Source organism: Panthera uncia, assembly GCF_023721935.1.
Source record: "Panthera uncia isolate 11264 chromosome B2 unlocalized genomic scaffold, Puncia_PCG_1.0 HiC_scaffold_25, whole genome shotgun sequence".
NCBI lineage: Eukaryota > Metazoa > Chordata > Mammalia > Carnivora > Felidae > Panthera > Panthera uncia.
The window spans coordinates 24,063,491-24,089,139 of record NW_026057581.1 but is presented as its reverse complement, the minus strand read 5'-3'; the positions used below and the strand labels follow the sequence as shown (position 1 = coordinate 24,089,139).

General features: G+C 42.5%; 1 protein-coding gene across 5 annotated transcripts in view; it reads right to left on the bottom strand.

The window, feature by feature from the left end:
* Positions 1-25,649, bottom strand: part of SERPINB6 (serpin family B member 6) — a 43,726-nt gene that overhangs the window by 10,319 nt on the left and 7,758 nt on the right. Inside the window, exons 1-2 of one of the 5 annotated variants that reach the window (XM_049611294.1) lie at positions 20,519-20,600; positions 1,987-2,161 (exon numbers count right to left, since the gene is read on the bottom strand). In XM_049611294.1, coding sequence (XP_049467251.1) covers positions 1,987-2,151 — 165 coding nt within the window. In that variant the 5' untranslated portion in view covers positions 2,152-2,161; positions 20,519-20,600. Of the gene's footprint in view, positions 1-1,986; positions 2,162-19,799; positions 20,022-20,195; positions 20,295-20,518; positions 20,601-25,649 lie in introns of those variants that run through there. The other 4 variants (XM_049611295.1, XM_049611293.1, XM_049611292.1 and 1 more) reach the window with 4 other exon arrangements.

The following is a 25,649-nucleotide window of genomic DNA, read 5'->3' as shown; positions in this document are numbered from 1 at the left end:
AGAGAGACAGAGAGTGTGCAGGGGAGGGGCAGAGAGAAAAGGAGACACAGAATCCGAAGCAGACTCCAGGCTCTGAGCTGTTAGCACAGAGCCTGACACGGGGCTCAAACTCCCAAAATGCAAGATCATGACCTGAGCTGAAGTCAGAGGCTTAACCGACTGAGCCACCTAGGCTCCCCTAGGAATTATTTCATTTTCAAGCAGAATTTAAAGGAAATTTTTCCAACCTAAGACTTGGTGGGTAGAAAATTAAAAGGTTTCTTATTCCCAGCCTCTCCAGCTGGCAAATGATTCTAAACGTGAGAAATGAACTCAGAACAAAGATCAAGTCCAAGGTATGGGCTTCAAGGCAGGATCAAGTTCTACTTTATTAAAACCTGAGAAAGATGAAGGCAGACTAAGTGCCTCACAGACCCACTCAGCTAGACAAAGGGGATTCTGAGCATCTTAAGGACATTGTCAGCCAGTACTCTCATCCCAGGCCAACACAGAGTCCTGCCTCAAACAGGTTTGTGCATATTATCATTTATATCACTCTGTCAATTATAAATTGACACATAGAAACCCCACAACTGTTTAGAGGAAGAACTCTGCCGACATCTCGATCTCACACTTCCAGTCTCCAGAACGGCGAGGAAATACGCTTCTGTTCTTTAGGCCCCTCGATCTGTGGTACCTTGTTATAGCACCGCTAGCAGACTCAGACATCCCCCCGCCATTTTTGAAGAGAATGTCACAAAACTCTGCACCCAGGAACCATACTAAACAACCTCATAGCCCTGCTCCTCCTGGACTTCAAGCCCAAGACTGGACCCTCTGGGGTCTTGGGAAGGGAGTAAGTGTACCTTACCTGTGGAGGACTGGGAATCACTAGGGGCCAAAGGGCAGACCATGGCAGTCATCAGCAACCCAATGAGTCAATGCCTTCAGTATTCACATCGTTATGCAGCCCCTCTTTGGCTGACTTTGGTTGGCCACCTGACTGGTGTCAGCCAACGGCACGTTAGCAAACATGACGTACCAGAGGCTTGATAAGCATTTGTACATTTAAGCTGTTCCTCTTAGAAGCTGGGTACTGTCCTGTAAGGATGCCCAGGCTACCCTGTCAAGGAGACACCATGTAGAAGCCGAAGGGAGGAGACAGCACATGGAGGAAGCCACATGGAAGAGGCCCAAGACCCCACACCAGTGACCCAGCTGGGACCAAGTGAAGCGGAGGCATCGCCCAACACACTCAGAATCCTATAACAGTAATTATCATCTTAAGCCACTAAGTTTTAGGGTGCTGCTACTCAATAAGAAACAACTGAAATACTACTGAAAACATTTTTGGCTGACAAGTGCCACTCTAAGGTTTTACACTTAAATGAGAAAATTAAAACAAAAATTTCTAATAATTGGGGTGCCTGGGTGGCTTAGTCGGTTAAGTGTCCGACTTCGGCTCAGGTCATGATCTCACAGTTAGTGGGTTCTAGTCCTGCATCAGGCTCTGTGCTGGAAGCTCAGAGCCTGGAGCCTGCTTTGGATTCTGTGTCTCCCTCTCTCTCTGCCCCTCCCCCACTCACACTGTCTCTCTCTCTCTCTCTCTCTCTCTCTCTCTCTCTCTCAAAAATAAATAAACATTAAAAAATTTTTTTTAATTTCTAATAATTGAAAAGCAAGTGACAATATCCAAAATATATCACAGAACTCAACTTGAACCTTGTGACTTTACCCCTACTCAAAAACTCAAACTCATGTATAAACTATCATCAGGGGTAGTGAGATCACTCATTCTTCTAAATGGAGCACACCACTTCCTCCCCAACAGATCTGAGACACCCGCTCCGGGGTGCCCACTCACGCAGGGCTAACTCTCTGTCCCCATCCTGCAACACCAGCAGAGGGATCTGTCAAGAGCAAATCCTGGATGTGAAAGTGGAGGACCAGCCCAATTGACAAATTAATGGCATTTACGGTTGCCCAGAAGTAGCTTCAGGTACATACCTGGGCCATCTGGGCTGCAGTGTTTCCCTTGGCGCCCATGAAGACCATGGACAGGGCAGAAGAGATGCTCATGGGCGAGAAAAACACATTTTTCGAGTTGTCTTCACCCAGCTTTTTCAGCAGACTTAAGGCAAAGGTGCCGTTTGCTTCTGAAAGAGTATCCATGATGGTGAGCCTGAAACAACAGATTTAAAATCAGTATCACATAAGTACAGGCTTACATGCTGACTGTATTTCACTCTGTTATAATAGTTACCGTTTTGGTTCAGTGGGCAAATGGGTACCTACACAAAACTCTATTTCTTTTGGGGGCCCTCAAAATTATTTTGCATGTTTCTAATATTACATGAAAAAAAACAAACAATGATATTAATATAATCCTGTTTTGGGGGGGGAGCAGGGGACTGCTACGTGCACTTATCTGTGAGCACAGAGAAAGCGTGGAAGGTTGCACACTTGACAGCTTACCTGAGTTACTTCCTGGGGGTGGGACCAAGAAAGGACTTAACTGGCTTTTGCTTCTATTTCTGTATTGTTTGGCATGATGTGGGGCTTATATGTGTTGTTTTATAATTTAAAAACCATTCAAATGATAAATCCAACCACAAGGTTACACACACAAAAAAATATGGTTGAATGCTTTTATCATGTGGGAGAGAGGAACCCAATTTTAGGGTAGCCTGTGGCCTGGAGATAAGAGATAAATCAAACCACATACGAAGTCATACGAATGCCTTAAAAACAAGGACTTTTGACCTTCAATTCTCCTTCTATGAAACCTGTGCCTGTGTCAAAGCCCAAACCCAGGGCCATGTTCCCCAGATCTGTTACTGCCCACAGGCCCAGGCCTTCTTGCCCTTTGTTCTGGACAAGGGCACTGGATAGCAGGTGCCTGCCGATGGCCACCTCTGGTTACAGGCTTCAGAGGTCAGGGGTCAGACAGCACATATTGGGCATGTAGGGCATGTGGCCACATCCTTGGTGGCCTAGGCAGGGTCCAGAGGAGGAATAGTTCTGGGCAGTCAGGGATAGGGTGGATGTGAGAGTCTTCAAGCAGGTTAAAGCACAGTAGGTCTTTACAAAGACCTATTATTGACTCCCCCTTTGCCATGGGGGATCTGAAGTTCACAGAAGTGAAGTGATGTTTCCAGGCTAAGGAACTGAATAGCTAAGGCTGAACTCAGGGCCAGCAAACTGTCTTTCCACTGCTCCTCTAGATATCCCCACTTCAGGAAGAGCCTGAAGTACAGCACAGAGGGGTCAGGAGAGAAGGCAAGAGGCAGCAAGGGGTCCGAGCAGTCAGTCAGCTGTAGATGCAGCAGAACAGGCTGGTGGGGAGCAGATTCTGGGGAAAGGAGCAACTGCCTGCTCTGATATCACTTACAGAAGTTTACCTACTACGTTTCCCCAGATTGAGGAAATGACTCATTTGAGCTATGGGGGGGAATCTACAGAACAAGGAAAGGGAGAGGCAAGAGGGGAGATCTTCATGGTGTAGAAGGGAAAGGGTAGGAGGTATCTAACAGAAAGACCCCGTGAACAGAATGAGGAGTTAACCATTCTTCCCCAAGGATGGCTTTATGATTATAACTACAGTGGTTGGCTGCATATGGGCAGCAAAGATACGCCCATACTAACCCTTGGAACATGAGAATGTTCCCTTACACAGCAAAAGAGACTTTGTAGATGTGATTATAGAAAGGATTTTTTTTTCATGTTTATTTTGAGAGAGAGAGACAAAGCACAAGCAGGGGAGGGGCAGACAGAGAGAGAGAGAGAGAGAGAGAGAGAGAGAGAATCCCAAGCAGGCTCCTCACTGTCAGCACAGAGCCTGATGCAGGGCTCCGTCTCAGGAACCGTGAGAACATGACCTGAGCCAAAATCAAGAGCCTGACACTTAACTGACTGAGCCACCCAAGCACCCCTAAATGAAAGATCTTGATGTGGGGAGATCATCATGAATTATTCAAGTGGTCCCTAAATGTAATCACACATATCCTTATGAGAGGCAGGCAGAGAGGAATTTGAACAATGAAGAAAGCAATGTGGAGACTGAAGCAAAATGCTATCATGCTGGCTTGAAAACTGGAGGAAGTGGGGACAAACAAGGAATGCAAAAACTGCAACTCTAGAAGCTGGAAAAGGGGTGGTGACAGACTCCCCGCTACAGCCTCTGGGGAGAGCACAACCCTGTCAAAACCCCGGTGTTGCTCAGTGAAGCCTGTCAGCCTTGAGGCCTCCAGAAGCATGAGAGAACAAATGCGCTGAGCTTGCGGGAATCTGCTACAAGAGCCACAGCAAACTAATACTGCAACTTACACACCTTATTTACTATCCTTGTTTTAAACATTTTGTTTGCAAACTCTATTTATTCACTATAGAGAATAGCTGGGGTGCTGAGCACTCCTAGTTTGCTCAGACTTTCTATACATATCTGAAATTACTAATTTCTTTTTGTTTTTATTTTTTTTTAACGTTTATTTATTTTTGAGACAGAGAGAGACAGAGCATGAACGGGGGAGGGTCAGAGAGAGGGAGACAGAGAATCTGAAACAGGCTCCAGGCTCTGAGCTATCAGCACAGAGCCCGACGTGGGGCTTGAACTCACGGACCGTGAGATCATGACCTGAGCCGAAGTCTTGGCCACTTAACCGACTGAGCCACCCAGGTACCCCTGAAATTACTAATTTCTAAGAGAAGTACAATAGAACATACACCTTATTAAAATTCTTCTGAAATAATGGATTCTTTGTTGATACAGAAATAACTTCAAGATTTTGCAGACCCTTGGGAACATCAATAGAAACAAAAGTAGCTATTCTATGGAACTGATGCAAAAATTATATTGTTTATTTGGATTTTACATCAGCAAGTGCTGCCTGCTTCTCAATTTTAAGAGAAACAACTGTGAAAACAGGTTTAAGAATGAAGAATTAGGTACGAGGATGTACCACAGGGCAAGAGGCACAATCCCAAGCATTCCTGACACAATCCAATGTCAAGACTCAGGCAGGTGTCTGTGGGTCCCCCACCACACAAATCTTCCTCTTAGCTGGGGACAGGGACACCTCTGGCTTGGCCCCCAAGATGGCTCAGCCCCCACTGATGCTGGCTACCCAGCCCCTCAGCGAATTGAGAAAGCTCAAAGAGCAGTAGTTCCTCAACATAAAGCAGCTTCAGTCTTCTGGCTTTAAACACTGACCCTGGAAAAACCAAGCCAGGACATTCAGAGGAAAAGGCACAAGTCAGGAGGGAGATGAGGTTTTCAGTTCCAGCTCTGGGACTCTGAATGTGTTACTCGGTTCCTGCTCCCTGCATGAGGAAGAGGAGGCCAGGTAATCTGTGTGCCCTGCCATCTTCGATGTCTATTGTTAACATGAATGCAGAAAAAAGAGCCAGAGAGGAGTTTACTCTTCAAAGCCCAAGGTGAAGTCTAACAGCATTCCATTTCTCAGCTGACAACGACGGATAGCTGTTAAAAGTGAAATTATGTTCACACTCAGGGCGCCTGGGTGGCTCAGTTGGTTAAGCAGCAGACTTCAGCTCAGGTCGTGATCTCACCATTCGTGGGTTCAAGCCCCACATCAGGCTCTGTGCTGACAGCTCGGAGCCTGGAGCCTGCTTCAGATTCTGTGTCTCCCTCTCTCTCTCTCTACCCTTCCCCTGCTCATGCTCGCTTGTGCTCTCTCTCTCTCAAAAATAAATAAAACATTTAAAAAAGTTATATCCACGTCCTATGAAAATTGTTAAATAAGAAAGAAACATGAAATCAATGATGGTTGTAGGCTTATTCCAGATATGCAGGATAATCTTATAGCAGAAAATAAGTTAATCATGAAATAACTGAATTGCCCACTCATAATAAATGTCCTTAAAACAAAAAGAAAATGGTACTTCCTATACTTCCTTAATGTGACAAGGAGTATCAGCCATCATCGATGATAAAATGTTAGAAACAGTTCCCTTGTGCCTCAAACAAGAACAATAACTAGTGATTACATTAAAAAGTTTTAACTTCAGAAAAAATAAATACCCATTTTTGAGTATATACTACACACTGGGACCTATATTAGTACTTTTCCTAAATGACTCTTATAACCTTGTAAAGCTGGTTGAGAAGATCAGCATTTGATAAGCAAAGAAATGGGAGCCATCGCTCTTTTATCACAAGGCTATACAAATGGTAGAGTGAAGGCTAGAAACCAGGTCTGCATGGCACTGGAGTTCAATCACTAAGGCATACAGACTTCCAAAAAAAAAAAAAAGGGGAGGTGGAGAGCAAATTCAACATACCTTTTTAAAACACAATTTTTGAAAGTTAAAAAACCATTAATTTCCAACAATGACTAAGATAGGTATTCCTTCCTATACTGTGTAAATGATCCTATAAATTGCTATGCCAATATTTCCAGAGCATAATTTGCAATTAAAAAAATAAAAATAAAGGACAGGGCGGCAGCACATGGAGAGGTCGCCTCAGCGTCTCTCACTCTACAGAGACTGCAGTGGAATCTGCGTGGCTCAACCACTGGGAATCCATGATGGAGAAGAGGGGAGGGGCTTGCGACAACCAGCACATGGATCTTGGCAGACCAAGTTCATGCCTGCAGTGTCCACATAGTAATCACACCCAGAGGCTTTCCTCATCTGTAGAACTAAGTCAGCGATGCGCTCTGACCAGGGAACACACCAGAGTGGAGATCTGCCTGATTCAGATCATCAAACGAGGAGTTCTGCCAGCCCTAGAGCCCAGTCTGCCCATGCCTGGGCAAGATGCTGAGTCATAGCCCCACCCACGGCTGCTGAGAGTGCCTTCCAGCCCCATCTGACCAGAAGGCCTGGTGACAACTCCTGGAAGCTGTGCTGCCCAGTGGTGCTCAAGCTGAGAAGTGGGCAGGCAGAGCTGATTGCCCCCAGAGCAAAGCCAGTACCAGGTACGGAGGCAGTGGGATTAATTCACAGAGGATTGAGGGTAACTCCAGGACTCTCCCAACCAGACAGCCTGTTTGGGAAACTGAAGGTAACTTGGAGCAGCCTTCCCTCTCCCACTCAGGCAAGGTAGCTGAATCACAGCCCCACCTGCCTGTGGAGAGTGTCTTCTGGCCCCACCTGAATAAAAGGGCTGGAGACAACTCCTGGGAGCTGTGCAGCCCAGGGGTGCTGAGCCAAGAGAAGGGCAGGTAGAGCTGAGAATCTACAGAATAAAGCCAGTGGCCCTGTTTAGCAGGGAAATTAGGGTGTGGATCAGCTTGAGTTAAGACAACAAAGAGTTTTGGGCCCCTGGGTGGCTCAGCTGATTAAGTGTTTGACTCCTGATTTCATCTTGGGTCATGATCTCAGAGTCATGAGATCCTGTCCTGCCTTGTGTCAGGCTCCACACTGGGTGTGGAGCCTGCTTAAGATTCTCTCTCTCTCCTTCTCCCTCTCTCCCTCCTTCTCCCTCTCTCCTTTGTTCCTTCTCTATCTCTTTAAAAAAAAAAAAAAAAGACAACAAAGAGTTTTACCAACTCTAGACCTGCTTCTCCCACTGCCTTGGAACAGGGATTTTTATTCATAGCCCCACTTGTTGAATATAGCCTTCAGCCTCTCCAACCAGGGAACCTAACCAGAGCACATGAAAAACATCCCTACACACAGAGGCACTTGAACAGAGAGCACTGCCTGTGCCTTCCACCATCTGCAGAGTGAAACCAGTGGCCTCACCTGAGCAGGGAACTCAGTGCATGCTCTGGCCTGATTCAGCCAGCAAACAATGAGTTGTATAGTCCTTGGGTTCTGGCTGGCTGTCCTGCCAAGGCAGGAAGTTATTAATTCACAGCCCCAACTACTACTGAATATAGTACCCAGTCCGGACCATCTACAAAGCCAGACCAGAAAATGCAAGCAACTGCTGAGCCTATCCTATAGCCTCACTTAGGTAGGGAACCAAGCCAGTAGTCCTATCCAACTGTTCTTAGCCAGTGGCACCCCACCATCTCCATCTTCAGAGCTCAAACAGTTGCCTCACCCCAAAAGAGACCATAATAATAAGCCCTACATGCCCCAAATCATTAGCAGCAGATGTAGCCAGAAACCCAGCTGGGCTTACTGGTGGAGAGCTGTCTCTCCCAAAACAAATCTATAAAGTCTAGAAGATGAACCCCATTCATCAAGTGCACAAATACCAACATAAGGAATCAAGATCATGATTAATCAGGTAAATATGAGACCATGAAAGGAAACTAATAAAGCTCCAGTAACTGACCTAAAATAAATGGAAATCTATAAACTGTCATAAAAAGAAATCAGAATAATCCTCTTAAGGAAGCTTAGTGAACAAAAAGAAAATGGTGACACACAACTAAACAAAATTAGGGAAACAATGCATGAACAAAATGAGAAGTCTGAAAGGAAATAACAACCACCATAAAACCCCAGAAAACTGAAATCCTAGAGTTGAAAGTACAACAACTAAACTGAAGAATTCAGGAGTTTCAAAGGTAGACTTGACCTGAGGCACCTGGGCGGCTCAGTCAGTGTCTGACTCTTGGATTTCAGCTCAGATCACAATCCTGGGGTCATGGGACTGAGCCCTGCAGTGGGGTCCATGCTGAGTGTGGAGCCTGCTTGAGATTCTCTCTCTCTCCCCCTCTGCCCCTCTCCCAAAACTTGTGCACTCTCTCTCGAACAATAAATAAATAAGTAAGTAAGTAAGTAAGTAAGTGGGTAGACTTGTTCATGCAGACAAAACAATCAGTGATCTGGAGGACTAGACATTGAAAGTTAGGAGAAACAAAAATTTTCTGTGAAGCAAGTCCATAGGAACTATAGGACACAGCAAAAAGAAACAATATTTGCATTATGGGAATTCCAGAGGGAGAAGAGAAATAAAGCGACAGGGAGTTTATTTAAAGCAATAATGGCCGAAAACTTCCCAAACTTGGGGAGAGAAATGGATGTCTACATCCATGAGACCCAAAGGACCCCAAATAGCCTGAACCTGAATAAGGGCTACACCAACAACCATAATTGAATAGTCAACAAAGAAAGAATTTTTAAGAGCGGCAAGAGAAAACAGAGAAGTTACATCCTTAAGGGAACCCTTGTAAGACTATGAACAGATTTCTCAACAGAAACTTTTCAGGCCAGGAGAAAATGGGATGACATTCAAAATATTGAAAAACAAAGAAACAAACAAAACCTGTCAACAATTCTATGACCGATGAAGCTCTCCTTCAGAAACAAAGTTATAAAGACTTTCTCACACAAATAAAAGCTGAGACATTTCATTACCACCAGATCTGACTTACAAGAAATGCTAAAGGGCTAAACGCTAAATGCGTCAGGCTCTGAGCTAAAAGCTCAGAGCCTGGAGCCTGTCTTTGGATTCTGTGCCTCCCTCTCTCTGTGTCCCTCCCCTGCTCATGCTATCTCTTTCTCTCTCAAAAATAAATTTAAAAATTTTTTTAAAAATTTAAAAAGGAAATTCAAAGGATCATAAGAGGTTACTATGAATAACTATATACCAATAAACTGGACAACCTAGCAGAAATGGAAAAATTCTTAGAAACATAAAACTTACAAAACCTGAATCAGGAAGAAATAGAAAAACCTGAATAGACCAATTACTAGAAAGGAGATTGAATTAGTAATCAAAAATCTCTCAACAAAGAAAAGGCCAGAACCATAAGGCTTCACTGGTGAATTTTACCAAACATTTAAAGAATTAATACCAATCCTTCTCAAACTCAAAGAGAAGAGAACACTCCCAAATTCATTTAATAAGGCCAGCATTATCCTGATACCAAAACCAGAAAAGGCTTTCCCTACTATTAGGGAAGACAACTATAGGCCAACATCTTTGACAAATGTAGATGCAAAAATTAATAAAATACTAGCAAACTGATTTCAGCAGCATATTAAAATGATCATTCATCAATCCCTATCAAAATAACACCAGCATTCTTCACAGAGCTAGAACAAACAATCCTACAATTTTTATGGAACCAGAAAAGACCCAGAATAGCCAAAGCAATCTTGAAAAAGAAAACCAAAACTGAACGCATCAAAATCCCAGACTTCAAGCTATATTACAAAACTGTAGTCATCAAGTCAGTATGGCACTGGCACAAAAACTGACACTCAGATCAATGAAACAGAATAGAAAACCCAGAAACGGACCCACAAATGAATGGCCAACTAATCTTTGACAAAGCAGGAAAGAATATCCAATGGAATAAAGACAGTCTCTTCAGCAAATGGTGCTGGGAAAACTGGACAGCGACATGCAGAAAAATGAACCTGGACCACTTTCTTACACCGTACACAAAAATAAATTCAAAATGGATAAAAGACCTAAATGTAAGACAGGAAGCCATCAAAATCCTAGAGGAGAAAGCAGGCAAAAATCTCTTTGACCTTGGCCGCAGCAACTTCTTACTCAAAACATATCCAGAGGCAAGGGAAACAAAAACAGAAATGAACTATTGGGACCTCATCAAGATAAAAAGCTTCTGCACAGCGAAGGAAAAAAATCAGTAAAACTAAACAGCAACCAATGGAAGGGGAGAAGATATCTGCAAATGACATATCAGATAAAGGGTTAGAATCCAAAATCTATAAAGAACTTATCACACTTAACACCCAAAAAACAAATAATCCAATGAAGAAATGGGCAAAAGACATGAATAGACACTTCTCCAAAGAAGACATCCAGATGGCCAACTGACACTGAGAAAATGCTCAACATCACTCATCATCAGGGAAATACAAATCAAAACCACAATGACATACCACCTCAAACCTGTCAGAGTGGCTAAATTAACAACTCAGGCAACAACAGGAGGTTCCTCAAGAAATTAAAAATAGAACTACCCTACGACCCAGAAATTTCATTACTAGGTATTTATCCAAGGGATACAGGTGTGCTGTTTCAAAGGGGCACATGCACTCCAATATTTACAGCAGTGCTATCGACAATAGCCAAAGTAAGGAAAGAGCCCAAATGTCCATTGACAGATGAATGGATAAAGAAGATGACCTGAAAATAGACATTTCCCCAAAGAAGATATAGGAAGGATTAACAGGTACATGAAAAGATGCTCAACATCACTAATCATCAGGGAAATACAATTTAAAATCACAATAAGATATCACCTCATGCCTGTTAGAATGGCCATCATCAAAAAAGACAAAAGATGACAAATTCTAGTATGCATGTGGAGAAAAACGGGACTCTTGTGCACTGCTATTGAGGTTGGTATAGCCACTATGGAAAACAGTATGGAGGACCCTCAGAAAATTAAAAATAGATCTACCATATGATCCAACAAATCCACTTCTGGGACTACATTCAAAGGAAACAAAAATACTAACTGGAAAAGATAATCTGAACTCCCATGTCCACTGCAGCATTATTTGAAATAACCAAGACATGGAAACAACCTAAGTGTCCATCTGTGGATCAGTAGATAAAGAAGTTGTGAGATATATATATATCTATATATATATATATATAGTACAGTTATGCAATGGAATAATATTCAGCCATAAAAAAAACACAAGGAAATCCTACCATTTACAACAACATGGATGGACCTTGAAGGCATTATGCTATGCGAAATAACTCAGAGGAAAGACAAATACTGTATGATGTCACTGATATGTGGAATAACACAAAACAAACTCATAAGAAAGAGTTTAGACTTGTTACCAGAGGTGGGAGTTGAAGGGAGAGGAAACTGGAGGAAGGTGGTCAAAAGGTAGAAACTTCCAAATACAGGAGACGTAAGTATCACGGATGTAATGTACAACATGATGCTTGTAAACTAATATTGCCATTAGCTATGTCAGAAGGTAGTTAAAAGATAGTTAAAGGGGTAAGTCTTAAGAGTTACCACCACAAGGAGAATTTTTTTCCCTTTACTCTTTTTTTTTTATCACATCTGTATGAGAAGATGAATGTTAGCTGAACCCATTGTGGCAATAATTCCACAACATATGTATATCAAACCATCATGCTGTATACCTTAAACTTACACAGTGATATATGTCAATGATTTCTCAATAAAACCGTAAAAAATATTATGGACATTGGATGGAACTGGAGAGTATTATGCTAAGTGAAATAAGGCAGAGAAAGACAGATACCATATGTTTTCACTCATATGTGGATCCTGAGAAACTTAACAGAAGACCATGGGGGAGGGGAAGAGAGGAATAAAAACAGTTACAGAGAGGGAGGGAGGCAAACCATAAGAGACTCTTAAATACTGAGAACAAACTGAGGATTGATGGGGGGTGGGGAAGAGGGGAAAGTGGGTGATGGGCACTGAGGAGGGCACCTGTTGGAATGAGCACTGGGTGTTGTATGGAAACCAATTTGACAATAAATTTAATATAAAAAATATTACGGACAAAAGCAACTACTAACTACTTCATATGCTATAGAAAAGTTTTAAATGCCCAACAACAGAGAACCACAAATTCTGTCACATTCATGATGGTTAGTAAAGGAGGTATTAATTTTTTAAAAAGCATGCTAATGTTCCAGGCTATACAAAATTAAGCTGAAAAAGAGGATATAACACTATAAATAAACTTTTAAATGTTCTCCATGTTAACTAGGAAGAAAAGTACATGTAAGCATACTTTAAAGACAGAATGGAAGGAAATATTGTGCACCCAATGTTTCTCAGCTACAGGTCATTTTTATGTTTTTTATATTTTTCTGCATTTTCACATTTTCTACAACATGCCTCTATTATTTTTAGGGGCCAGGATTTGGTTCATTTTTATTTTTGTGAAATTAATACTCACACACTTAGTTTAAATGTCAGACAGTGCTCAAAGAGATATCACAAATAACTACAGGTTCTCTTACACTGCTGCCCTTGTCCTTCCCCACCCATGGCTTGCTTTATTAGAGCTAGTAGTGATCAGTGCTAAACCAAGTAGTATACTAGGGGCACATTTCCTATCACTTAACACTGCTTTTCCTTAGGTTAATATTGCCTTTCCCCCCACATTTCTTTAGTTTTCTATGTAGCTATGGCAACTTCCCCCAAATGTTCTACATGTCACTAGACCTTTCCACTAACTGTTTCGTATGCTCAGATACAGAGTCATCTACTGGTCCCCTTCTCCTCTCCCACAGTCTATCGCCCTGCTGGTGAGCTCAGGGGCCTTCCTGCCCAAAAGGAATTTTCATAGACAGGGAACAACATTCCCTACTAAAATACTTTCATTAATTGTCAATTGTTTGGCAGTATACGGCTTACACTGCAAAGAAATTATTGTGCTTAAATATTTAAGCATCAGTTATTTATTTTAATATATCAGATTTTTTAATGCTTTTGACATCTTTCAAAGCAAACTTAATGGTCCCTGGGTGGGGTTAAGCATCTAACTTCTGCTAAGGTCATGATCTCATGGCTCATGAGTTCCAGCCCCCTGTCAGACTAACTCTCTCTCCCTCTCTCTCTCTCACAAGAATAAACATTAAAAAAATGAAAAAAATATTTAAAGCAAACTTAAAAATGTTTAAACCTTAGTAAACATTTAGACTTCTATAAACCTTATAAATCAAGACTTACAAATCCAATAAGCTAGGATAACCTAAGACTTTCAAACACGTTTAAAAATATACAAAACATGGGAATGCAAGCTGGTACAGTCACTCTGGAAAACAGTATGGAGGTTCCTCAAAAAACTAAAAACAGAACTACCCTACCACCCAGCAATTGCACTACTAGGCATTTATCCACAGGATATAGGTGTGCTGTTTCAAAGGGACACGTGCACCCCCATGTTTATAGCAGCACTATAAACAATAGCCAAAGTATGGAAAGGGCCCAAATGTCCCTCGATGGATGAATGGATAAAGAAGATGTGGTATATATATACAATGGAGTATTACTTGGCAATCAAAAAGAATGAAGTCTTGCCATTTGCAACTATGGGGATGGAACTGGAGGATATTATGCTAAGTGAAATTAGAGAAAAGACAAAAATCTTATTACTTCACTCATATGAGGACTTTAAGAGACAAAACAGATGAACATAAGGTAAGGGAAACAAAAATAATACAAAAACAGGGAGGGAGACAAAACAGAAGAGACTCATAAATATGGAGAACAAACTGAGGGTTGCTGGAGGGGTTGTGGGAGGAGGGATGGGCTAAATGGGTAAGGGGCACTAAGGAATCTACTCCTGAAATCATTGTTGCACCATATGCTAACTAATTTGGATGTAAATTTTAAAAAATAAAAACTAAAATTAAAAAAATAAATAAAAATAAAAATACACAAAATGGGCGCCTGGGTGGCTCAGTTGGTTAAGCATCAGACTTCTGCTCAGGTCATGATCTCGCAGCTCGTGAGTTCGAGCCTGGCATCCGGCTCTGTGCTAACAGCTCAGAGCCTGGAGCCTGCTTCAGATTCTATGCCTCCCTCGCTCTCCGCCCCTCCCCAGCTCATGCTCTGTCTCTCTCTCAAAAATAAACAACAAAAAAAATTTTTTTAAGACACAAAACATTAGTTACAAACTCATTTCTACCCCTGTGCTCAAGTATTAACACCACGGGTTTAACATATTTTACCTTTGTTATATCTTCTTATATATTTCCTAAGGTGATATTAATGCTTCGGGACCATCCCCCCCACACACACACAAACACAGGAAGCCTGATTCTTGGTCACCATGCCATCCCAGCTGCTCCTTGGAACCCAGCACTCACTCTAGTGAGTAACCAGCACATTCCAGTAAGTGGGGGAGTTTTGAGCTTCACTTCTCCCTTTGCTGGGATTTTACAAGGCCTCATCCAAACACCAAATTTCAGTTCCTGGTAACCCAATGTCTTTCTTTAAAATGAAGTGCTATGCGTTTTCCTCTACCTGCATTGTAGACTCGGTCTATAAGTACTTTAGTTGAATTTTTAGGCCTTTATGGTTGTAGAACTACTGTGCTTGTTAGCCTAGAAACCTGGAATAACAGAACTTTTTACATAACAATCACATATGGATCATCACACAGCATTTCCTGAAAAACGTTATTCAAATTCTTCTGTGCCTTTTTAAAACTCATTTTGTCTGCCTCATCTGAACTTATTAATGGACTCAGGTATTTTGACAACGCATTTCAATTAGCTGGTCTTGGTTTTCTTGTTGGCGCTCAAACTGTCATTAACTGTGCTAGTGGGTGTCTCTTGAAATTGATTATTTTATCTTGACATGTTGATCTCAAACATCCCTGCTCTAGGGCAACAACCCTGGTTCTTTATCTATCTATCTATCTATCTATCTATCTATCTACCTACTTACCTATCTATTTTATTTCCAGTCCAAAGACATGAGGTATCAGCCCTTCTCCTGGTTTCTTTTAATGGAGAATTGTAAATACAAAATCTGAATCTTCAAGGAGTGTGAGTTTTGGTGTTATTGTTTGGGCCACACCCGTGGACAAAGCTGGATAGAGGTTTCCTTGCAAGTCCTTAAGATGCTATGCCGTAAATGAGACTGCCACATAAAGTTTTTATACACCTAATTTTTCTAAAACATAATTGCACTTAGGGGCACCTGGGTGGCTCAGTCAGTTAAGCGTCTGACTTTGGCTCAGGTCATGATCTCACAGCTTGTGGGTTCGAGCCCCACATCAGGTTCTGTGCTGACAGCTCAGAGCCTGGAGCCTGCTTCAGATTCTGTGTCTCCCTCTGGCTCTCTGCCCCTCCCCCGCTCACACTTTGTCTCTCTCTCTCTCTCAAAACATAAATAAACATTAAAAAAATGTTTTTAAATACAAAAAATTAAAAATAAAATAAAATAAAACATAATTGCACTTAGAGGTGTTCATCTGGGCTGCAAGTGCATCACTTTTCTCTTTCACTATACCTACGTGTTGATACAACTGTTTATCAGCCACATTTTGGACTGCTCTTCAGCCTGCCACACTGCTATCTTCTCTGAGGTATCTCTTTGCTAAAAATACCCTTTGTGTCAGACCCCAGTGTCTTCCTGCTTCATTGTTTACCTCATTTTGATGAAGGAAATCGTCCAATAGTTTTCTAAAACAGAATGCATACATTTTGGGATCTTGCATGCCCAGAAGTCTTTACCATTACATATGACTGACAGTTTCTCAGGGTCTGGAATGCACTACACATTATTTTACATCCAAATTTCTGCCACATTGCTTTACTGCTTTCCAGCCTTCAGCTCTGCTGTTGGGAAGTCTGATGACATTCTGACCCCAGTTCCATTCCCCCTTCCCCACATCCTCATTCTTAAAAAGCTCACAAATTCTTATCCTTATCCCTGATGTTCTGAGATGTCACAGTGTGTCCTTAAGAGGGGCCCCATTTACTTATTTTGCTGTGCACTTGGGGGACCCTTCCAATCTAGCAATTCAAATTTTCCTTCCTCTCTGGGAAAAAAATTAAGTCAGGAGTTAGTTCCCTCAGACTGACTCTGTTCTCTTTTTCTGTATCCTCTATTAGTCAGACACTAGAACTCGTGGACTGATCTACCAGATACTAAGCGCCTTCATCACCGCACACACTGAAAACAGTATTTGTAGGGTGCTGTGAGATGGGCAAGGCTGCTTGCTACAGAGGTGGAAAGCTCTGCTCTTTCTTCTCTTCTTCCCTTGCATTTTCCATCACAGTGCCATTTTTGTTCCATTTCCGGAAGGATGTCCGTGACTTTTTTTTTTCCAAGTTTTCTGATTTTTTTCTAATTTGAGCCATTATATTTTTAATTTCCAAGGATTTCTCCTTATTCTCTGCTGTTCCTTCTTTACAGCCCTCCATTCCAATTCCTTGGAGAACAACATTACGGTTTTATTGAGATGTCTTCTGCTCCCTACACTCACTCACCTCTCTCTCTGAGGCTTTTGTTGTTGCTGTTATTGTGGTTTGTGTTTGCTTTATCTAAGTCTATTTCATACACAGGCTTCCCACAAATGGGGGACAATCTTTGGGGAGCAGTCACATTTAAGAGGAAAACACAAAACAATGTTGCAAATTCTGTTTACATGGAGAGGAAGTCAGCTGGAGGCTTTCATGCAGTGTGATCACCTGATCGCTGCATTTTTTTGTTGTTGTACAGCAAATGGGAGGAACCTTCTGATCTGGCTGCTGGTGGTGTTCTGGAAGCAAGCAGGGTAGGGCTGGGGAATTTCTATCAGATCAGTAATCTCCTCAATTCAACCCAGTGCTTGAGGTCCCTGAGTTTGAGCATCAGATCCTATATGGCTGAAACCCGATCTTCTGGCAGGTGGCTTCCTAGTTGCCAGGTTCAGGGATACCATGGGGTCTAATGGATCTGGCAACACGCTTTCTAACAGGGCCCCATTTTTCAGCCCTGCACTTCATTCCTGCCTTTGCAGGTACTGGAGCCTCCAACCTTGACCACTGTCATCTCCATGACATGGAACTCCTCCTCCATCACTTTCCTCCCAAATTCTGACATCACTTGGCCACTGTTTGTCCCCTCTCCTTTTCTTTGTCCTTTGTTTTTAACGCTTTCAAGGGCTCCTTGATGTCATTTTTAGTAGAGTTTTATGAAAGGAACTGAACACATATGATCACAAATTTACCAACTACTTTTGTGAGCAGAGTTAAACAATAATGTTTAAAAGCCATTTCTTTGGCTATTACCCAATTCCTCTTTTACTTGTGAAATAAATGCCCAAGCATTGAATGCTATTTATTAAAATCCATCTTGTCCTAAAATGTGAATTTGAAAATACCCCACTAATTATAGGCCACTAGTACATAATCATAGAACAACTTTCATTATCACTTTGTAATAACATACAAATTCTTAATAATCATAAAAGATCAAAGCGATCTTAGTTCTAGAAGAGAAACAAAAATAAACTCAAATTTAAATAGTTTACCACTCACTACAATATTTCAAATATCAAAGAAAATTATAAACAATCTAGTGAGATTTTTATAGTGTGGGATTTCTTTTTCTTTTTTTAAGGAAGTGCAAGCTTTCTCCTATCCATTCAATGAACACGCCAGTAATAAGGATGCATATCTCACAGATCACATTGGAAACTCAACACCTTATCACTGGCTTTCCAAGTCCCTACTATTTTGGCTTCGGTAAGACAGCCAAAAGTGTCCTTCATACACAACACACAGATGCACACATACATGTGCAAAATGCATTATATATTCCAAAGTTATTTATGGTTTTAATAACAGTGTACCTTTTAAAAATAAAAATACTTAATCACAATACTTAATCACAAACATAAAAATTGGGTAGTAAGGTTTTCTATTTCACATATGAGTGTGTGTATAAAACAAGACTAACAAATCAAATCTATCCTAGCACTATTATTTTCCCCATAGCACTATCAGTTATCTTTGAGCAATTATTGTTCACAATTGATTTGATTCAACTGATTGTTAACTTTTTAAGGTGTCACTATTTGTGCTTCTTGGATTAAAGATGCCTTAATTTCCTACAAAATCCAACCATTTAAAGATTGGCTTAATGGAGATGTGGGCTTCCGCTTCATCCCTACCTTTGTTTTCTGGTGTACTTGTGTGTATACTGTGTGTAAGCATATGTGTATTTTACTTCTCTGAACAACAGTTCTCTAGTATGTAAACAGGGGATGGTTCTTTCTATTTTTTTAGTTTTTTTTCATGTTTATTTATTTTTGAGAGAGACAGAGCACAAGTGGGGGGGGGTGGGCAGGGCAGAGAGAGACAGACACAATCCGAAGCAGGCTCCAGGCTCTGAGCTGTCAGCACAGATTCCCATTCAGAGCTCAAAGTCACCAACCATGAGATGGTGACCTGAGCTGAAGTCAGAAGCTTAACCACCTGAGCCACCCAGGTGTCCTGGGATGATTCCTTCTATTTGCAGGTTTACTGTGAGGATTAAATAAAGTAATGTCTGGCACACAGTGGGTATTCAACAAATGGGTAGGATTATACACTATTTCCTTTCTTCTGTCTAGGCCTGATCTCAGGTCAGCAAGCTTGGAAACATAAGGTGTGTGGTTCCTCCCCCACCCCCTCCCCAGGTCTTACAACACACACTTGGTGTGATAGAGGGTGCTCTTAGTATGAACAGAAAAGAATGATGACTCCATTCATTCTAATTTCACTCTACTCTTACAGGTGGAGCTAACTATAAGATGCTAAAATGTAATAAAATGCCTTGAATTGGAATTGGCCTTGTATAATTTTAAATATTTAGTTTATGTGGCCAAGTATGACTAAAATTGCACCCTTTCTCTGTGATGGTATAAACCGAAGGATACAATCACTCAAAAGTAATCATGCAATACTGGAACACACCCTGTAATACTGATAACAGTTTCATTCATGTCAACCAGAGTGCATATTTCTTAGCCCCAGAAATGCAATGCAGCAATACAATGCTGAATCCAAGGTTATTTTTCTCATCCCATCTCACCACACCAGTCCTAAACCACACCCAGGAGGAAGCAGTTAGCCTTGGGTCATATTCCTGTCCCCAGGTACAGTTGTACAGGCCCAGGCAGCAAAAGTACCAACACTGACCCAGTTCCACCCTGGCATCTAGGTATTCCTGGCAGCATATGAATATTAATTTTCCATACTTCTCTTTTATGAACTTGAGCTATATATGGGGAAGAGGGGGAAGAAAGTAATTCATGTGCCAATTTCATCTAGCACACAAACCCCAAGTATGATTAAAATTTTCCCCATTGTCCTCTTAGCCCTGAAGACACCACATCTTGTAATATTTTGTCTGCAGTAAGTTTAATAAAACAAAACAAAACAAAACAAAACAAAAAACAGAGGTAACAATATCTGGAATGATGCTCACGATTATCTTCGCAGGCCTGAATAACCTGTAAGGTGCTGCGGAATTTGCGAAGCACCTGCCCACAGGCCAGCAGGCCACACCGGGTGGGCAGGAAGATCACCAAGGAGCAGTTTCAGTGAATAGGCGCTGGGGAGCCCAAATTCGGCCGCCTTTGGCACCGACCCCTGGCCTTCTCTCAGGCCTCCAAGCCCCCTACCCTGGGTTCCCAACGCCCGGCGCCTCGCGGACAGAACAGGCGAGGTCACCTGTGGCCGGAGGCCTCGCGGGGTCACCTGTGGCTGCGGGGCCCCGCGCAGCAGCTCTGGACGCGCAGCGCAGCCCCCATGCCGGCTCCCGCTGCCTCCACTGCGGACGCGGGGCTGCGCGTCCGGGTCTGGGCGGCCAGACACTACTCACCAGATGGTGTCACTGTCCGCCAGACCACTGGACTTCTCAAGGGAACCCGAGCCCAAACGCTCATACCCCACCCCCTCCCCGTCAAGATTTCGAGGGTCACGGCCCCGCGTGACCACGCCCCTACCCACGCGCGCCCCGACCCCGGGAGGCCACGCCCTCCCCGCGCGCGTCCCCGACCCCCGCGAGGCCACGCCCTCCCTACGTGCCCCAGGGCCCCGCATGGCCACGCCCCCGTCCCTGCAAAACCCTGATCACTGAGCTACCAAGCTCAGCCCGTCCACGCGCCCCTCGCGGCCCCACCCTGCCTCCGGCGCTTTCCTGACCTCGGAGTGGAGGACAGGTCCCCGCGGGCCGGGGCAGGTCCCACACCAGACGGTACCTCGGAGGGTTGGCGCGGCGGTCTGGAGAGAAGGGAGAAGCTCTGGGCCTCAAATACCGGCGGAGCCGGAGGGCGGGCGGAGTCAGGGGAAGCGAGCCAGCGCACCGCCCATCCCCAGATCCCGGGGCGGCTGTCCGTCAGCAGCCTGGGGCTCGCACGAGGGCGGTGAAGGGAGGTGACCAGGTGTGCGCCAGGTACTCCACTGCACTTTGACCGCCACCCTGGGGCCGGCCTATGGGCCGCGCGTACTTTTCTAGTCTAGTTGCGTTGACCTCGCCCACTGGGCCACCAGGTAGGTGAATCAAACGAAAACCTCTGGAGTTTTCAGTCAGAGAGCGACAGTACGCGGACACACCAGCGCTTTACTGTGACTTGGTAAAGAGACCGTGAATTAATGTTGTCAGTGACCAGAAAAGTGCCAGTTCTTGGTACGTAGGCATAAGTTGCACAGTGCGGGACAGAAATTTTAAATAAAGCCTACGCGATCTTGTGTGTTCATAATGCAGTAGTCTTCTGGCGCATGTGAATTAAACTCCAGGGTACTAACAAATTATACAAATGTGTACAAAGTCCATGTTTGCCACCTTGGAGCAGTCATGGAGAACGGAAAGGTGAGAGGAGAAGGGGAAAACGCTAGCCACGTTTTAAAAATGAGTTTAATTTTGGAAACCTCAAATTGTTTTTGCGTTTCCTCCATCCTTACCCTAGGCCAGGATTTCTCAACATGGACACTGTTAACACCTGAGCTGGATAATTCTTTGTTGTGCTGTGGCACTACAGAATGTTTAACAGCATCCCTGGCCCCTCTACCCACTGCATGCCTGTAGCATCCCTCTCCCAGTTGTGACGGTTTAAATTTTATTTTTGGAGTAGTGAAACATAAAGTAATGCCCAGAGATATCAACCCAGTTTTGTTTAGCTTCAGGCATGTCTTTCCAGCTGACCTTTTTGCAAACATGTATGTGTGTATGCGTGTGCACGCTTATCAAAAGAGTGTCATTCTATTATCTATCCATTTGTTATCTGTCGATAGTTCTGCAACTTGCTTTTTTCACTTGACAATACATTTTGGAAATCTCTGTATTTGCTACACAGCATCCTTATTCCTTTTCATGGCTGATCGTATTTCGTGTGTCACTGGTGGCCATTTGGGTTGTTTCCATTTGGGTCATTACAAATAATGCCACGAATAACCTAGTGCAGTGCTTCTCAAGCTTGAATGCACATGTAAATAATCTGGGGTATTGTTAAAATGCAGATTCTGATTCAGTAGGTCCTGAGACTCAGCATTTCTAACAAGCACCCAGGTAGCTGAGGCTGCTGTTCCGTAGACCATGCTTTCAGTAGCAAGATATTAGTGTAAATACTCTTTTGTACTGATGGAGAAATATCCACCAATCCAGATTCCTAGATTCCTAGAAAAGGGATTGTTAGGTTAAAGGACAAATACACATATATTTTTGTTAGCTATTGTCAAATTTCTCTCTATAGGGCTTGTATCATTTTGTCCTCTCCCCAGCTATATCTGAGTGCTTCTTCACAGCCTTACTAACAGTAATACATGGACATCTTTGGATTTTTACCAATCTGATAGGGGAGAGATGTTTTATCTCCTATAGTTTTAATTACCATATCCTGTATTATGAGTGAGGTTGAACATCTTTTCATATGTTTAAAAGCATTGCCTCTTTGTTGTTTTGTTCCCCCCCCACCCCCGCCATGAACCGTTCATGACTTTTGTTCATTTTTTAAAATTGTTTGGTCTTTTTCTTCTTAGTTCTTACATGCTGTTTATATAGTAGCATTAGTCCTTTGTAGTATAAGTTGCAAATATTTTCTCCCAGCTTCTCATCTGTTTTCTGACATTGCTTTGGTGATTTTGGCATATTTTTTGTTTTTAATGTAGTCAAATTTAATGATTTTTCCTTTATTGCATCTAGATTTTTGACTCATAGAAACTCGTTCTCCAAATTATACAGTTCACCAATGTTTTCTTCCAGTATTTGTATAGTTTCAATTCAGTCCCAGCTGATGGCTGGAGGAAGAGAGGGCAGTAAAGTGGAAGGCAAGAATATCCCAGACCATTTGCCAAAGGCTAGTTGCTCAGGAGTACTCAGTGATTCATTGGTGTCTAATGTTTAGAAAACTCAGTTCAGATACGGCAATGATGTCAACAAATAGATCTGGCTCCAGAGAATGTCTTTTTCATTCCAATCCCAGTTTAATTGCTCTCTGTTGTTAACCCTGCCTGAAACCATATAGCTCTGACTCTCAGCAACAGCATGGCCTTTCATCTCCCAGGACTTCCCTGGATGGGGACTGGGACTTTGGTACTCCAGGTAAAATAAAAGTAAACAGAACCTTTTAGGTGTTTATAAAGCAGTCTGAATTTACAATCAGTAAATTGGAAATAAAGATTGACCAAGAATCTTGATTATGATACTAACACAGCTCATTTTACTTAGGAATCTGGGACTGTCACAGGTAAATATTTTGTTTGGTTGTGTTTTATTTTTGAAAATAATTCCCCTTTTAAATGTTGGAAATAATAGATTGACAAAAACCCATTCAAAAAGCATTCGGCAACTTGTATTCAGCTCATTGAACACAAGTTGGTTTTGACATTAGCGTACAGCACAGTAACTCACCCGTGACCAGAACAGTGACTAAAACATCACCCTGAATAAATTCATTCTATTCTGCTGACGTTTCAACCCTAACACAAAAAGAGAAGAAAGGATGCTCCCCTTTTAACTGGGAACATTTCACCGTGACATTTATGTTATGTAATTCTATTGTTCTTTATGTATATTCTCAGTGTTATGTAGGCTAACTGGAGCTAATTTCCATAAAACTGGAAGAGCATTTCTACCTTGATCTAAGCAGTAGAGATGGATTCGTATTGATTTAACTATACCTTTTAAAAATCAGGGGCGCCTGGGTGGCGCAGTCGGTTAAGCGTCCGACTTCAGCCAGGTCACGATCTCGCTGTCAGTGAGTTCGAGCCCCGCGTCAGGCTCTGGGCTGATGGCTCGGAGCCTGGAGCCTGTTTCCGATTCTGTGTCTCCCTCTCTCTCTGCCCCTCCCCCGTTCATGCTCTGTCTCTCTCTGTCCCAAAAATAAATAAAAAACGTTGAAAAAAAAAAAATTTAAAAAATCGGATCACAGAAAATGAGCCAAATGTCTAAATAGACACCTGAAGCCTTAAGTGATTAAAAAAAAAAAAAAAAAAAGAACCCTAATGGATGGAACTATCCCGGATGAGGTCAATTGCTTAGCAAACTCAATTTAATTAAATGGATATTTACCACACATCTGCAATGCAAAATTCTGAGACTAGCCCAGAACTAGAATCTCTGCCCTTCCATTAAAGGCCATAAAATAAGTTCCCAGGCAACTATCTAACATCTATTTGGTTTTCGTTACAGATAGTAAGCATTGCGATGTTTCCTATGAACAACATTATTCAAATGACATGGCAATCCTGTTAGCAATATTACAGTACTTAATGGTTCTTCATATCTAATGTTCTTTCAAAGAAATTGTAGCCACCTCTCCCAGACATTCACTGGACAAACAGGTTGGGTTCATGAGTCACTTCTGAAAGACAGACCAGGTAGGTAAGACACTGAAATTGGGGTGCCTGGGTGGCTCTGTCGGTTAAGCATCTGACTCTTGATTTCAGCTCAGGTCATGATCTCACGATACATGAGATTGAGCCCCGAGAGTGCAAGCCTGCTTGGGATTCTCTGTCCCTCTCTTTCTGCCCCTCCCCCCCCCCAAATAAATAGACTTAAAATAAAATAAGACACTGAAATCAAAACTGCAACGAGACAACCTCACACCTGTCAAAATGGCTAAAATCAATAACACAAGAAACAACAGGTGTTGACGAGGATGTGGAGAAAAAGGAACTCTCGTGCACTGTTGGTGGGTATGAAAACTGGTGCAGCCACTCTGGAAAACAGTATGTTTGAGCAGGTTCCTCAAAAAGTTAGGAATAGAACTACCCTATGATCTGGTAATTGCACTGCTGAGTACTTTCCCAAAGAATACAAAAACAGTAATTCAAAGGGATATATGCACCCCTATGTTTACAGCAGCATTATTTATAATAGCCAAGACATGGAAGCAGCCCAAGTATCCATTGATTGATGAATGGATGAAGAAGATGTGGTATATATATACAGTGGAATATTATTTGACCATAAAAAAAGAATGAAATCTTGCCATTTGCAATGACATGGATGAAGCTACAGTATAATACTAAGCCAGATAAGTCAGAGAAAGACAAATACCATACGATTTCACTCATTTGTGGAATTTAAGAAACAAAAAAAAGGAAAAAGAAGAGACAAACCAAGAAACAGACTCTTAACTATAGGGAACAGTCTGATGGTTATGGGGGGGGGGGGGGGGGGGAGAGGAGGTTGGCTGGGGATGGGTGAAATAGGTGATAGGAATTAAGGAGTGCACTTGTGATGAGCACTGAATGATGTATACAATTGTTGAATATATTGTACACCTGAAACTAATATAGCACTGTATGTTAATTAACTGGAATCAAAATAAAAACTTAAAAAAGATAAGACCCTGCTCAAAGTGGGCAAAATGTGAGAAGCAGAGATCCAATGAGTCTGCAGGTAGTGGGTGGACAAAGGATGCATACTCCCTCCCTCTGGGAGGTGGTGACACTCCCAGGAGGAAGCCATTTGGAAAACTGAGGTCTTGATTTTTTCTACCCCAGAAAATCTTCTGGCACAATATCTAAGAAGCTGAAAGGTAGATGCCAGGCTTTTCTGGGTTTTCTCTTTAAGGAAAGTTTGGGGAGTATCCAAGACTCTGAACCTTGCACAATCCAGCTTGTGAGGGCTGGCCAGCAGTGCTCCCACCATTCTCCCTGTTCCTGCACTCACTGCAAAGAGCTGGGCCTCCTCCCAGTGCTTTCCAGGTACCTGGGACTGGGGCAAAGAACCTGTCTTAGAAAGGGGAAGGAAGGAAAGGAGGGAGGGAGGGAGGGAGGGAAGGAGAAAGAAAGAAAGAAAGAAAGAAAGAAAGAAAGAAAGAAAGAAAGA